At 40.0% G+C, this 15,749-nt stretch overlaps 1 protein-coding gene across 4 annotated transcripts in view; it reads right to left on the reverse strand.

Moving 5' to 3' along the window:
• Positions 1-15,749, reverse strand: part of LOC124070394 (roundabout homolog 1-like) — an 84,586-nt gene that overhangs the window by 11,820 nt on the left and 57,017 nt on the right. For 3 of the 4 annotated variants that reach the window (XM_046410271.1, XM_046410275.1, XM_046410274.1), the window contains 7 exons: positions 8,219-8,376; positions 4,808-4,928; positions 3,928-4,066; positions 3,699-3,826; positions 1,365-1,373; positions 951-1,075; positions 681-849 (listed from right to left, as the gene is read on the reverse strand). In XM_046410271.1, coding sequence (XP_046266227.1) covers positions 681-849; positions 951-1,075; positions 1,365-1,373; positions 3,699-3,826; positions 3,928-4,066; positions 4,808-4,928; positions 8,219-8,376 — 849 coding nt within the window. The remainder of the gene's footprint in view (positions 1-680; positions 850-950; positions 1,076-1,364; positions 1,374-3,698; positions 3,827-3,927; positions 4,067-4,807; positions 4,929-8,218; positions 8,377-15,749) is intronic. The other variant, XM_046410272.1, reaches the window with a different exon arrangement.

Here is a 15,749-nt window from a genome sequence, read left to right on the forward strand (position 1 = left end):
AGCTTGCCGACTTTGCTCGCAGTGTCTAATTACTGCTATGGGCCTCCAAGCACATTTAAATTGCTTTTTTTTGTCCAAATAATTAACAGTTATTTTATCAAGTAGGATTTGGATGGCAGTTCCTCTGACCACGTTCCACATACAAGTGCATAAAAAAACACATCATATGTCAATCCTGCAGTCAATTCACAGCACAGTAGAGTAGAATAGAGCACAGATGGTGTTGTATTAATGGAAGCTAGAGGTACAGTGGATGAAGATTTATTTATTTATTTATTTCTTATTGGCTTTCCCCTAGCCCCCCTACTTAGAATGTTAGATATTATTAAACCATTAGTATTTTTAGAGGCAAGAAAGATCAGACCAGATATTCTTTACACACTATCACCATGGAAACCAAGCCCAACATGGAACAACATCTCCTGAAATCCCTTCCCTCCTAAAATCTCTCCCCTGACAGTTAGTAACCAAGGCCAGCTGCCACGCCTATAAGGGAGAGCAGCTCTCACTATTCTGCAACCAAGGCAAATTTGTAGCTCAACACACCTGCTCAACAAAGGAAAAATGCATCAGCAAAGCAGAAAGCTTAGCCAAAAGATAAAACACTCAAGCTAGAAATGGGCAAAATAAAAGCCCCCCGCCGCCCAATCAGCCCTTGATCACTCGTTGTGTTTACGCACAGTCTGTGACCTCCAGCAGAGCTTTGGTGATAACACTGCCTGCGATGTTGAGAGCCTGGCAGCTGTATAAGCCACCATCAGAGCGCTGAACATCTGTAATGGTCAAACTGCCCATCTGGGAGACAGAAAGACGTCGAGGGTGTGGAGGCTGGTAGGAGAAAAGGAGACTCTGGAGGGGAGACGGAGAACACAGAGTTAGAAACCCATTCGCTGGCCTTATTTACACTGAGTAGTGATTTAGTGTGATGACAGACTGAGGGTCACTCTCACCTCACTGCCCTCCTTCTGCCAAAAGATAGCAGGCTGTGGATTACCAGTGGCCTCACACTGGAAGGTGACCATCCTGCCCAGTGCCACCACCTGGTTCCTGGGGCGTATGGCAAATGCTGGGGGCACTGCAGAGGAAGAGCGGCCCTAATTACATGGCAGCCTGATACATTTCATCATTCCAAGGTTTAAATCACCTCAGTATAAAAAAAACTATGTGCATGTGTAGCAAGAAACATTCATTATTTACCTTTTTTTAGACAAAAAAAAAACAGTTAATTTCTATTGATTTATCAACACATAAATAAATTACATACTGTATTGGTGGATGGATTTACAGTGGCAGATAGGACAATAACAGTAGCTCATGATTTCCTTTTGCTGTCTGATGGTGGATGAGGGATGATGACAACTTACCAGTATTGACTACAAGGGAAAAGACACAAAAAAGAGCAGTGTAATGAGTAATAAAGACACATATAGGGATATGGAACTACAATGACAACCACAACAGTACTGCCATATGCTTGAATGAATGAGCACAACAGAATTAGTATGAAAGAACAGTAGACAGTCAGTAATTTATATGTTTCCAAGTACATAATTCAAGGATTCAAGGAACTTTATTGTCATACCAGCTCACATTCACATGTTTATGGTACGAAATTAGGACTCAGGTCCCGGGAGCAATAAGTAGAATATAAAAATATAAAAATGCGAGGTAAAAAGTCAAATAAAATAGAAATATAAGCTAAATAAAATTAGAATATAAAAAGAATATAAAACTAAATATTTAAATAAGCTAAACATTTAAATAAAGAAGCCCGTTTTAGCATATAGCAGCATAAATATGCATGTGTAAGTGTGTGCAAGTATGAGGTAGTCCAGAAAGTAGTCCTTAACATTGCACTTGTGGTATTGCACTTGTAGGATAAAGAAGTAGGATAATATTCATTATGATTGGGGGGGTAGAATATTTTTACATAGTTTCCTTTATTTTTATGATATTTCACCTATAAACTTGTGTTTAAAAGAATATGCAAGCTCCCTTTATGACTCTGTTTATGTATTTAATATGATTAGATAAATCTGATGTCCTCCTGGAGAAGTATGGTTAATGTAGATGATTAACTCTTTCATATACTTCCATACATTGTAAGTACATGAAAGGTTATTTAAAAAAGCTTAGCTATAAAAGGATAAGGCATGTTTTTTAGTCCCTATTAAACTCAGCAGACTAGACGACTGTGGGGTATGCAAAGTACATGTAATTGCTTACTTAAGTTATGAGGCAAGCCAGCCTTCAGGGGTATATGGACAAAGATAAAATAATCGCCTCATGACTACATAAACCTGTGGGGTGTAAAGAAGGATCTGTCCATTGTGAATTTGTATAGAAGGTAGAAGGTGGAGCTGCTGGTGCCGTGCAGGCATCTGCTCTGCTCAGTGTAACTACACAAACAAGCACACATTTTAAGATGGGAACTACTGTACACTTTGACATCTGCAAACTAGATTTACAGTGAAATGAATGGTTAGCTAACCAGCTGGTTTTGGAACTACTGTGAGGAGATGACAGCAGTTATTTCTCAACATTTCTGTATTCATGTCTTTTAAAAAGAAAAAGAAACACAGTAAAACACACAATTGTGTAGAAAAGCTAAGTTGAAGCACTCCACTTGAAAATATTTCTGTACAGACAACTTCATCTGAGTTATCATACAGTTTCTCCAGAGTTCATGTAATATTAATAGTATATTCGAACTCATACTTAGGGCCGGTACAAACTTTAATTCCTTGGCCTATGTGGGTTTCAAACTGTTTAATATCAACCAAACATTCCAACTCGGTAAAATGAATGTATATGAATGAATATGTGGCGTCTTTTGTTAACAGAGTATTATTTTTCAATTTAGTTATGAGACACACTGAGATAGCCTTCCAAAATTATAACTTATACTCATCTGTCAGTTATCCCTGCCCTTCTCCAGTCCCTGCCCAAATTAGCTATGGTCCCCCTTGATGCTTATTTTCTCAGGTTTTTGGAGAGAGAGAAACACGATGTAATTGGAACCATGTTATTTCCCAGCATGCAACCAGCTCTGCCTTATCTTTAATTAAGTCTTACTGTCCTCACAGTCCATGTCACCTACTGTGCCACTGCTGTGTGTGTATATGCATGTGTGATATATACATATATAAATATATAGTGTGTGTGACGATAAGATGTTTTACCACTCATTTCCTGCAACTGGTCTAAGGAACTAAAGGGTGTTGTTGTGCCAGGAGAGCCCAGAAAAAATGAATCCATTTTCTGTGGTCATGTAAACATTTACTTTGCATGCTCTTCTCAGTTTATACAGGACATTACTTCTACACTGTGCTGTAAACAAAATGCTTCATTCTCCTATATTGCTTGTTATTTAGAACTGGATCCTGTTGCAGACATTATAAGACCTAAACCTACAGTGAAAAGAGGAAAAAAGACAGGCACACAAAAATCTGAGTGATGATTGTTCCTGTCTGTACTATCTTGAGAGCAACAGCAGCCTGAGGCACAATAATGAAAACTAGATTTGGGAAAAAAGGCAAGGTAAAAGTCACTGCCTGCTAATTTGTGACACTACCAGACAGGATTAGTTCTCCAATTAAGCTAGAGCCAGGAAAATTTGAGGTTCTGAAAAAAAGAGACGAGAAGATACGAGAAGGTGGTGAAATCACATGTGAGGGATGGGTTGGGGTTGTACTGACCGTGTACAGTGAGCGTGGCAGATGCTTCAGACTTTCCAACCATGTTCTCCACCACACACGTATAGGAGCCCTCATCTGAAGAGGTCACTTGGCGAACAATCAAGGTATGGTCCTCTAGGATTTCAAACCTGTAGGCAGGATGGACACACACAATCAAGAGATGAAAGAAAAAGTTGAAATACTGTTTTTGAATGGTAGATGATGTGTATAGAGGGCCTTTGTGCATTACCTGCCCTTAGGCAGGTCAGAATCATCTCTCCTCCAGCGGACAGTGGGAACGGGGTCTCCTTGAACCAGACAGTGGAACTCCACGCTCTCGTCTGCCAACACCACAACACTGCTCGGCCGCTTCACGAAGGTCGGGCGCTCTGGACGGGCAGCACAGGAGCAACAAACAACAACATCAATACACCTACATTCCTCCGCTTCTCATGGATGACATTATTTACCATTGTTTGGAAAAAAAAAAAGAAAAAAAAGTAAATTTTTTAACTCTACCTTTGGGTAGTTACAGCAGCCTGTTCCAAGTGCAGTAATGGATTATTTATTCTCTTATGATTAGATTTTTCTTAAATCTCAATTACTGTGCATATGACGATTATCATAAATTTTGGAAATTCTATATTCCATTGATAATCATATCTTAAAGTAATTTATTATGTACAACCTGTTGAAAAACATCCAGCAAGATTATTCTTGTAACCTTAAATGGTTCTCGTAGAACCATATACACTATACCACATCAACCAAGGTCATCTAACCATGTGATGATAAGAGCTCTATTCCGGTGGGAAATGTTACATGGGGGATGGAGGAGAGAGGCGAAACAAGCATTTGGAGAGAGGGTGTTGGACGTAGCTCTCAAACTCTTGTACGGAAAGGGATTGAGGGGTATGTGATGGTAGATGTAGCAGTAGATGTTCAGATGTGCTTGGTGGGAAACCTCTCCAAAACTGACAGATGGTAAATGGGGTCATTATACCCCAAAGACAAAGACTTCACAGAGCAGACTGGCAAACTAGACCACAGTAAACTGAGAACTGAAAATGCGAAATAACGTTGAAGTGCTTCAACATTGCGAAATACAATAACAAAGCAGCAAATGTTACCTAGCACAGTGAGCTCAGCGATCTCGCTCTCCCTCTCTCCCACCATGTTCGTTCCAACGCAGATGTATTTCCCTGCATCGCTCTTCCTGGTGTTAGTGATCATCAGCTTGCCACTGCGAATCTAAAAGACAGCACAAAAACTATTTGCACAAAACTGTATCATTCATAAGAGTGCTGTGTTTGCGACTTCCATGATGCATATTATTATAATATGGCGATAATTTGTACACACATTTAAGTTTTGTCTCTGGATGTGATAGCTTTAGTGCACTTTGCAACCCACATACAGTATAATCACATCTTTGGTTCTCATATTTTTTTTTAAAATACACATTTTTATTTATTTAATGGCATGTCAGTAAGTAGTGTTCTGTGTGCTAGTGTGCATCTGTATGCATCTCTTTACCTAAGGAACCAAATTTGCACTGCCTTTCAAGCTACACAGAAGGTCATCCATTGTGAAATTACATAATTCATATCTAGTCTTACATTAGCACAGAACCCTGGGAACAAAGACACTGCCTCTTTGTAGAGACCTTCCTCAGATGTTCAGTCAGCCTACTTTGCCTTTCCCAAACTTTCTCTATAGATATCTGCACGCACATGCACACACACAGGCTCACTCCCACACACAACAAAGAGGTGGAAGATATATGCACCCCATACTGTTTTCCTCCTTTTCATTACCTCTCCACCATACGCCCCCACAGGTCCCGTAGCTGTCTTTATGGTGCTTTGAGTGTGAGGTGCTGTACAGATAGTCTGCAGCTCCCCATTGTGAGAGGTGATACCAGGGCAGTGTTGACCAGATATGAACTGCTGCTTTGGTAGAGGAATGCTGATTTGAAGACCTCAAAACAAACACACGACCATTCGGCACACCCAGACATCTGAAACATTCCTCCAGGCATCAACTTCAATTAAACTGTCGGCCTCTTTAGTATGTAGTAAGTTTTTTTCCGACTCACACTAAGCAGTCGAATGAATCTATTCATACATGCCACAGACACACAGCCTGTAATAGCACAGTCCAGTTATTTCTTAACAGAGGTCAGAGGTCAAGGCTGCCTACAGTGCTGTGCCCATGCAGCAGGGATTCAGCTTCATGCTACACAGCACCTGGCGTGGTGAACACTCTGCTTTTACCAGCTTACAGAGGGAATGCAACACTAAACTGATGCTGCAGGGATGAAACCAACAGTCTTTCATTTATTAGTCATCTTCCTCCAGGCTAAACCTTCCATCACAAACATGTCATAGTGCACACCAAATAAATAACAACCAAGAGTGGCCAAGCTATAGTTGACATTCCAAATCTGTTGCAAATTATGTGGTTTTAAGAGGAAGATCTAACAAACTGTGGTGTGACTTGTGGTTGTATGTGCTTTTCATAGACAATGCCAACTGTTCGCATTCAAAAGAAGCAAGTGATGCGCTGGTATTGCAAATTCAGCCATTCCTGTCAGCATTCAATATATTAGCTCTCAATTTGCAGACTCATATTACAGTCAATGCTAAATGTTGTATATATGAAAAAAACATAATTGCATGATTGCATACAGGAAAGGGGTGTTTATGCTGCCTTGAATGAGCCATGAACGACATCTGTCATCATTGTTGAAATATAGCAGCAAACACAGGCTGCATGGTTTGGAAGACAGTGAAGATACAGACAGCATTATATTGGACCACAACAAATGTAATGTAATTTAGTTATTTGTACATAACAGATAAAGAGAACTGTATGAAGTTAAAAAAATTACTTGAATGTCAGTGGGCGGATCTAGTATTGGTTCATAATCATTCCCAGACTGAAGTTTTCCATTTCAAAGAGTAAGCACTAATATTTTCATTAAATGCATGGCCTTATTATATCTGGTGATTGAGCTTGCCCAGTTGAACACTGGATAAAAAGATTTGTGTCTTCTGACTGCTGAGTCTATGTAATAACTCTCTTGATCAACCAGTGTCAATTCTTGTGGTAATGTAATGATGCCCGTAAGATATTCTTCAAGGTCTGTGAAGATGATCCTGCTCGAATGCCATTCACAAATGCTATAATTCTGCCCTGCAAATGTTTGCTGTACTGCTGCACTAGTAACTTTAGCAGCTGATTAAAGAGCAGACAAAGTGCTTTTTTATTTCCTGGAATTGACCGCTCCTCATTTTTAGCAACAATTCCATTGGTAAGAAATCCAAATGTGGTTTGTCTATCTTCCATCTCGGACACTGAAACCTCAGCTTTCGTTTCTGCTCTGTTTCAGCGTGTTCACTTTCTTCTTCACATAGCCTTAGATGCCCTACAAACACACACACACATTGAGGCTGCTTATAGTGCGATTGACGTGTTTTTTCTGTTTAAAGGAATGCTAGCTTTAATTAAAATCCCTAAATCACTTTTCCCATGTGTGAGTGTCTTTTAAAAATTATTATTAAGAATTAACTCACAACTTTATCTTGCATATCAGTATTAATAAATGATGACCTGGCCACAAGGGGACCACTAAGTGGAAGTAGCCATGAATAACTTGCTGGACTCTTTTGGTCTTTGTACAATAAGTGATGTCTTTGAAAAAACTCTCACGGCAAAGCCATATTTCCATATAGAGAAGATGATTAGGGAGGACAAAGACAGGCACGCAGAAAGTACAAAGCAAAAAGCAGCCTTTGTATTTCCCTCAGAGGAACCTCCCCCCTAGTTCTGATCCATGCCTCTCCTTAAATCAGAGATAGCTGCTCTGTCCATCACAGCCCCCCAGAGAGACTCTACCTGTCACTCCACACTAACATGAGCTTTGAATCTGCTCTTGTGTGTCCCCAGGAGCAAGCACAGACATTCAAATAAACACACACACACACACAAAATCATCAGAGTTGCTGAAACCTGGTCCTGTGCCAGCTGGCCTGACCCAGCCTGATGCATCATGATCTGGAATCAGTTCAGTGCGAACAACAAAAAGAATTGCTCTTGTGTACGATATGCAACATGAACTTAATATGTCAGATTAATAGCATACTGTAGCTCACATGAGGACACTTCCTAGTGACAGCTTGTGGTTGTTTCCTGGTAATGTTTATTTTTGCCATCAGGCAATCAAAAAGCAATATCTTTTGCATATGCACTGATCCTCTCCTGGCATTTTCAGCTCAGTGTGGGACCTTAGAGAAGACATGGGTACAGGTGATGTTATTATTTAGTGTCCACCAGGCAGTCATTTTGTCATTGGGCAGCTACATACCAAAGATTTACACAAAATACCCTAAGCGCAATCCACGTGTTATGAAGCCATGTGATAACAGAGCACTTGTTTTGTATCATGTGGATCAGTGTTTTGTCAAATTCTGCAAATGGTAAATTTTGTGTGAATTATTCCTTAAAGGTCAGTATTATGTGTAATATTCCTCTCTTACTGTGATGCGTTCATCTTTGTCGTCTATGTTGACACCGTCTTTCCTCCAGGAGATTGTGGGTTCAGGGTGCCCACGCGGTGGTTGGCACTCCAGCACTGCAGGCTCACCCACTGCCACCATAACGTCCACTGGGTTCTGTCTGAAGTCATCACGTAAAACTGAAAAACACACAGAAAAGCAGAAGACCGAGTATTCAACAGACTGGAATTTAATGATTCTCATGATTTGACATTGATAAATCACAATATTTGCTCTTATTGTTGGTGTCTGCGAATGGGGTTATAACAAGAATGCTTAATTTTAAATGACTGACTAATGCTTTGACATGTGGGAAATTTAAAGCTCAGAAATGAGATACTGCATGCTGGGGTTTTTTTTCTTTTCAATATCAGAGCCAGGAAATTTGCCTTTTTTATTTTTTTTATCTTTTTTCTTTTCTATTGTCTACCGATTTCCCGTTCCTATGATTGCACTCAAATGCACAAAACCCAAAAATTATCACCATTGCTGCAACAGGAACAAGGCCAATTTTATTGCCAGTCATTTAGCAACAGTGTACTTAAGATTTAAACCACTTGAACAGCAGAATGTTGTGTATTTGACCTGTGATGTCAAAAACACGACTTTAATTAATTTGGAGGCAGAATAAAAAAGGGATTTTTTTTCCTTGCTCTGTCCATCACATATTTCAAGAGCAGCACACCAGCTCCTGCCCACAACGTCTTCATCGTGATGAGCTGTTAATATGTCTATTATATCACATATACATGTATATCATTCATGTGAATCAGCGCTGCCGTTTAACCGACAAAGTCTGCCAGCATCCTTCATGTGGTTACACCTTCACTCAAGCAGTGGGACAACGTCTATTGAGATAAGCTGCTGAGAAAGCCGGTTGTCTGATTGGCTGACAGTAAGACAAGAAGATACAGTGCTACAGAGCAATGCGGAAAGGTGAGATCCAGACGGCTCCACTAGCAGACAGCGGAAAGCTACCACAGCAGTTCAACATCTTTTCACCACGAGTAGCCTGAGTACAGAGAGGGAGAGAGCCAAAGCAAACTTGCATCCACTCCAAGACGCCCAAGAGAAGAGTGTGATTTCTGGTGGCCACAGGCAGCTCCTTCTTGTCTCCAGCATAGACCGTATGTAAAGGTCTCCACCGTACAGCCTCAAGCTTCATCAGAAAATTTCTAAAAACTTAATAGTGTCAAAAAAGCAACATTACAGCAAGAAAGAAAAACAAATGCAACAGAACTGAGATGTGTAAAAGACAAAGTGGTGCATCATAGATGAAAACTACCTTCTGTTTTATATAACTGACAAAATTTCTGCTCCTGATGAAGTGAAAAACATTTGCTAATGTAGACGCCTGTGCATGAGTGACTGCTTTTAAGCATTCCCAGTCTTAAATTACAGGGAGAAGGGGTGGGGGTTAGAACCTGAACAAGCCAAGGGAGCTGAGCCAACATAGAGAGAATATAACAGCAGAACTCAGTAGAGCTGGTTTGGGGTGGAAAGACAGGAAACAACGGGGAAAAGGCATAATCACTCTCAGATGCTGGTAACTCTTTCACCTCTGCCGAAGGATTTGTACATTACACTGGACGAGGAGGTCTGAGACGCCTGAAGAGCATCATGGACATGGGAGAACAAATTGGGATGACCTTCTAATTGGAGGTATTTTGGCCCTTGCACTTCTTTGAGCTCCACTCTGCTGCACTGCCTCTGTGATCCCCCAAGCAGGGCTGCGACTGGCTGACTGCAGTTGACTGAGTGCTGATGGGAAACAGCTGTCTTTCGGCCCCCTCCCCACCAACACCACCACCATGTCACATGATAAAAGGCATTCCTCATGGGACACAAAAACATGGTTGAGGTTACTTCAGACAGGAAGAAAATGAGACCGTCACAACTGCACGTACAGTGTGTGTGTGTGTGCATGCGCATGTTGATTGATTGACTGATACTATCTTCTAATTCCAAAAACAATCACGTTACACATCTGTTTTAACTATCGTGTGAGGTCCAAATGTCTCTATAGGATCTGAAAGCCTGGACTATTTCCTCAACTCCATTTCTTAAAGACTTACTCATGGTGATAACACTAGTGTAAGAAATATGGAAAAGATAAGGGTTAAAAGCAGAGAGAGCTTATGACTGACGAATGTTCTCGCAAATGTGTATGTTTCTGTGAGTTCATGAAAAAGAAAAGTTGGCACATTTTTTGCTAGTTATACTATTGTGCCGGGTAAGCACACAAATAATCTAGAACATGTGTTGGTAAAACTGACTGTTTATATTCTCAGAAAGGAAAATGCAACCGCTTATTAAGTCATAATAAGAAATTATCCATGCTCAAGTAAAAACCATGCAAGCATACACAAACGTAAGCACTCCGATTCTCCAAACCTAAACTATTCTAAGACAGTTCTCAACAGCCTGGAAAGCTTTTTCTTTTCATCCATTAGCTCCACGCAGTTCATATAACTTCTGTTTAACTGCAAGCTTATCCTAACAATTTATACTCTGTAGGAGTGATGTTGCACTGTTTAAGATTTGTCCTAAATCCCTTAAGACATTGATGTTTGCAAAATCGGGCCTGACTGACAGAATTTTTTTTTTTTTTTTACACGTTGCAGGCTGACTGATTACATGAGGACATCATGCAATGACTGCTTTAATTTCAGAGGCGTTTGAAGAACTGTGCAGAGGACAATCAACACAAATTAAACCCTCATTCTAACTTCTGCTATAAAAACAAAACATATTTTTTTTCTCACTACGCTTTAATTGCAGAATCATTTTCTTGTATCTCCCTGTCAACTTCAACAACAAATCTGTTACTTAACTTTCAACTTGTTTTCCCTTCTTCTCTTTCACTCTTGCATCTGGATTTCAAGCATTTGTATGCTGGAATGTCTCTCTTGTTATTCTCACATCATGCTTGTTTATTTCACAAGTTGCACATGTGTGAGTTTGACAGATTTTGAAGCCATTCATGGCATGCAGACACTGGCTTCAAACAGTGAAACCCACCTCTATAGCTTCTGAAGCCAACCCAGCTTGCCTGTTTAGCTGGAGCTTTGCACCTCTCGCTGTCTTCTTTTCTCTCTCCATCTGATTCCACCAGATGAGAATTTCGTAGCCCACTTCAAAGCATCAGCCCTGGGCCTCACTACTCTGGATCTGACAGGGTCTGACTTGATGTTAGTCCTCTGGAGCCTGAGCCAGAGCTTGAAAAAGCCTACTGCAGCCGAGCTCCAATAATCCTCTCTTCAGAATCCAACTGGACCAAAAAGGAACACAATCTAACCCCAAGGACAAGGGCAGGACGGGGCACACACAGCAACCTTATCGCACTACATGACTCCATGAGACAGCCCGAGGCACCTTTTGTCACCGCAGTCAAAACTAACTCTCCCCTGTTACTCCATTTTGTATTCAAAGTGCTTTTACATACAGCATGTCCAGCTGTACAATCATTTTGGTTCAGCAATCACTTGCATGTCCCAAAGTCAACATCAACATTACTGCAAAGCACTGATGGCATTCTTCTGCTTCCAACTCATATTATAGTGGAGGAATACAATTAGCAATCAGCTTATCCAAATGGCCATTTAGAGACTACTGACAGATTTGAGGAAGAGGAGAGTAGAACACTTTGGCATTTTCACATCATTAGTTTGATGTGTTTTAAACTTTTGAATGTTTTGTAATGTATCAGAACCTTCACTTGACAAAAAGCAGAACACAAACGAGACTATAGAAACATGCCATGGTATGTAAGTCACTGCTGGCTTGGGGAGTTAAATACTGTGAATAGAACCATTTTTTTTTCCACTCAGCAGTGTCTGAGTTTGATAAGCACAATTAGCTGGATAATAAAAGCAGGGTTCTTTCTGACAAAAGTAGATGGAGGGACATGAAACTCAAACTTTTCAACAGCAGATTCAGATCCCGTAGAACAGTCTTCAATTGCACTGTACTTGTATTTTTTATATAACAAATTTAAAAGTAAAATAAAATCCTAGGTCATAAATAGAGGAGATAACAGGAAGCCAAATTGCTTTCACTGACTTAACAAGCGCAGCATCTGCACATTTGAAGTTGGTTTGCGATAGATGAGATACTTGAAACCACTGTCATGTCTGTAAACAAAATATACACTTAGCTTAAATTACAGTAGCAAAACTGGCAACAGAAGAAAAGACCTGGCTGCATTCAAAGGGAACCAAAATCCTTTTATCAGCGCCTCTAAAGCTCACCAATTAACACATCATATGTTGTTTGTTTAATCTCTAAAATGACATTCTTTTAAGGACAGCAATGACTTTCTGGTGTCTCTGCTGGTTGCCTAGCAACCTCACAGCGGCAAGGGATTCAAAAACTGTTGATCTGTTCCTTTAACCAAAATATAACTCCATTAAATGAAATAAATGCAAAAAATACAGTAATGATCCCTATCACAGGTTCAGACTTAAATTACAGCCAAAAGACTACCATAGTATCCAGTGTTTAGTTAAATAAAACAAATGAAATAGATTAATTAAAGAAAAAAAAACACAGTTTGAAAAACAAAACAAGCAACTGTTTGGTATTTACTTAATGTGAACTTCAATGGTGAGATGTGAACGTCATTGACTGACTGTCATTTAAAAGGCACTCTATTTGAGCATTATTCAAAAGCGTTCACTGAATACCATGATAGTCTTAATCCATTGGAAGGCCATACATTATTAATGAATACATGCATGATTTAATCAGTTACTTATCATACATGATGGCCTCTGAAACACAGTTCAATAGTGAGAGGAGAAAAGTGAAAAGTTCGATGAAATGCTCAAAATCAAGTTTAAAAAAAGGCAGAGCAATGATGCTTTCTCTAAAAATGACTGCCCATACTCTTGTTATTCCTTTCATGTTGTAGGTACAGTGTAACTATTTTTCTTGCATTTCATCATGCCATTTCAGTGATATGTAAATACCAAAATGGAAAAAACAGAGGCACATGCTGAAATTATGGTTCATTCTCTGTTCCATGGCACTATGGACTGAGACCGCACTAAAACACATTATTCCAACAGTAAGCAATAATAAGTAAAAATAAGTACTGGCATCCATTACGCTGTCCTCATGCCTTAATGTTTCTCAGTTCTTCAAAACATTCATTTCAGGTCAAATACAAACTAGCCTTCTTTGACTAAAATATCCAGGAGCAGCTTGAAAAAGTATAAATATGATTAATACCTAAAGTCAGTTCTAAAAATATAGCAATCATCCAACCCCAGCAGAGGTGAAATCTTTGACTTTTCTCACAATCTATCTCGTAAACTCTCCCTACCCCCCACCTCTCTGCCTCTATCCACCCCACACTCAGCCCCCCAGCCCCATTCCTTCTCCTCTGCCACTACCTCCTCCTCGCTTTTGCTCCTCCTTGCTCTTACAGAGCTGCAGTCTGGAGAGACAGACAGCTGCAGGAGAAACAGCTGCTCCACAGAAAAACCGATATGTGTTGTTGACTGTATAGCTGGTCGGATAGATCGGAAAAAGAGACAGATACACACGCACACACTCACACACAGGAGGTCCAGTGGGTTCTGCAGCCCTTTGCAAGCCCATACGAAAGCCAATAACATAATATGAACTGCAACCAAGCAAATCCAATAAAAATTGAAGGTCCTCCACATACAAATTAGGATACATGCATTAGCTCAGTCTCATAACTGTGCCACATGAGATTTGTAGGATAACACAGTAGAACCCAAAAGACACCGCGCACTGCTTATAAAGGCAACAAAAATCCTTGTCTGTCCTCCCCAAACTCCTATTGAATTTCATTTTCTGAAGAGAAATCATTACTCACAAGTCCCAAGGCAAACAGATTTTTTTTAGGGAGGGGGGGGCATTCAAGGCTATAAATCTATCTTAGGTTTGGTGAGCCAATTAACTCAGCATACGGACTCACTTCTCAGGATAAAGCTCCCGGTCGTATTTGTCGGTCAAAATTTAAATTTAAATTTAAATTTTAAGAAGTCACACCGGTGTACAGCAATGTCATTCCAAGGCATTAGCTTCACAGACTATACATCTTTAAGGAAGATGTGTTGGAAATGTTTATCCTAAAGTTGACCTGTGCTATGTGGATTTGTATCAGATGTTTCCTTACTTTTATTTTGTAAATATCATTATTTTTATGCCATTATCTTGTGATATTTTTTCACTACTCCTTTGTTCTCTTCTTCAATCCTTACACACATCAGCATATACACTGCATTAACCCTGCTATACATGCTCACGATGTTTACCACAGCCACCCTGCTCATATTTACACTATTAGATATCTGTCTCATTTGTTTTTTTTTTTATTGATGTTTTTTTGTGTAACAGACATGCACACCGTCTATTAAGAGGCACTGCATTCTGTTCTGACAGGGGTTTTATGTGCCCCATGATGCTGTGTGAGTGTGTTTGTAAGAATAGATGCACTGGTTCATCAGTTCTTGGATGTTCTGACACCCTAATCCTGTTGATGTACGTGCAGAACATATCACTCATGAGGGGCAGACATTAAAACCAGCTAAAAGGATTGTGTAACCTCCATTTTAATCTCTTCCACTCATCCTATCCCTCTACAAGAAAAAAGACCGGGGAAAGAGAAAGAGGAGAAGCATTTCTGAGAATAAGAAGACCGCAGATACACAGAGACAGACGGACATGAAGCAGATTAGGAGAATTAGTGAAATGGCAGAAGAGCTGGGTGAAACCACCGGGATAAGGTTAGAAAAATTGTCAATCACAGAAAAGTGCAAAAGGTTGACTCACAGTTCCTGTTCTTGCCTATAAAGTCTTTATTTCTCTCATTTGCCATATGAAAATAAAGCAAACCACATCAGTTCCAACATGACCAGAGTTCACACTGGTGCTGCAGGTTCAGAGAGCAAGCAGCCAAGGAAGAGATCGCAAAAAAAAGGTCAAGAAGGGCACAAGACTAAATTTTTTTTTTTTACTCTCCTTTCTGTGTTTTATCTCACCAACAGTATTAACTGGAACACATGCTGGTACAGTAAAAATCAAGATCAATGTCAAATAATGAATCAAATAACAAAGGCTTAAGACTTCGTGAGGGGATAAAACTCAGGTCAAGTGTCAAGTTGTGACACATTATGATGATCCATGAGCCTTGGTCCTGTGTACTGTGTGTCAGTTTTATCCTTTGCAGGCCCTTGGCTGGGCAGGGCTGAGGTGCCATCAGGTTAACTGGGAACATCTAGCCAGTGTTTCCAGTCACTTAAGCCCACCTACCAAGGCAACAGTGCTGTTCCTTTCCTTTGCACAGAGCTTCGTGTGCACCTTTTGTTTGCGTTGCCTTATTTTGTTTTACATCTATAACACGCACCACATTGGCCACGGTATCCATGCAATTTACATATGCACCCGATACTACGACACCTCATTACAATGATTGCTGTTCTTCATTTGAATCACATTTCAGTTTCATATTGTTATCCAGTCACAACACACATACACT

This window comes from Scatophagus argus, chromosome 14 (genome assembly GCF_020382885.2).
Source record: "Scatophagus argus isolate fScaArg1 chromosome 14, fScaArg1.pri, whole genome shotgun sequence".
NCBI classification, from domain to species: Eukaryota; Metazoa; Chordata; class Actinopteri; family Scatophagidae; genus Scatophagus; species Scatophagus argus.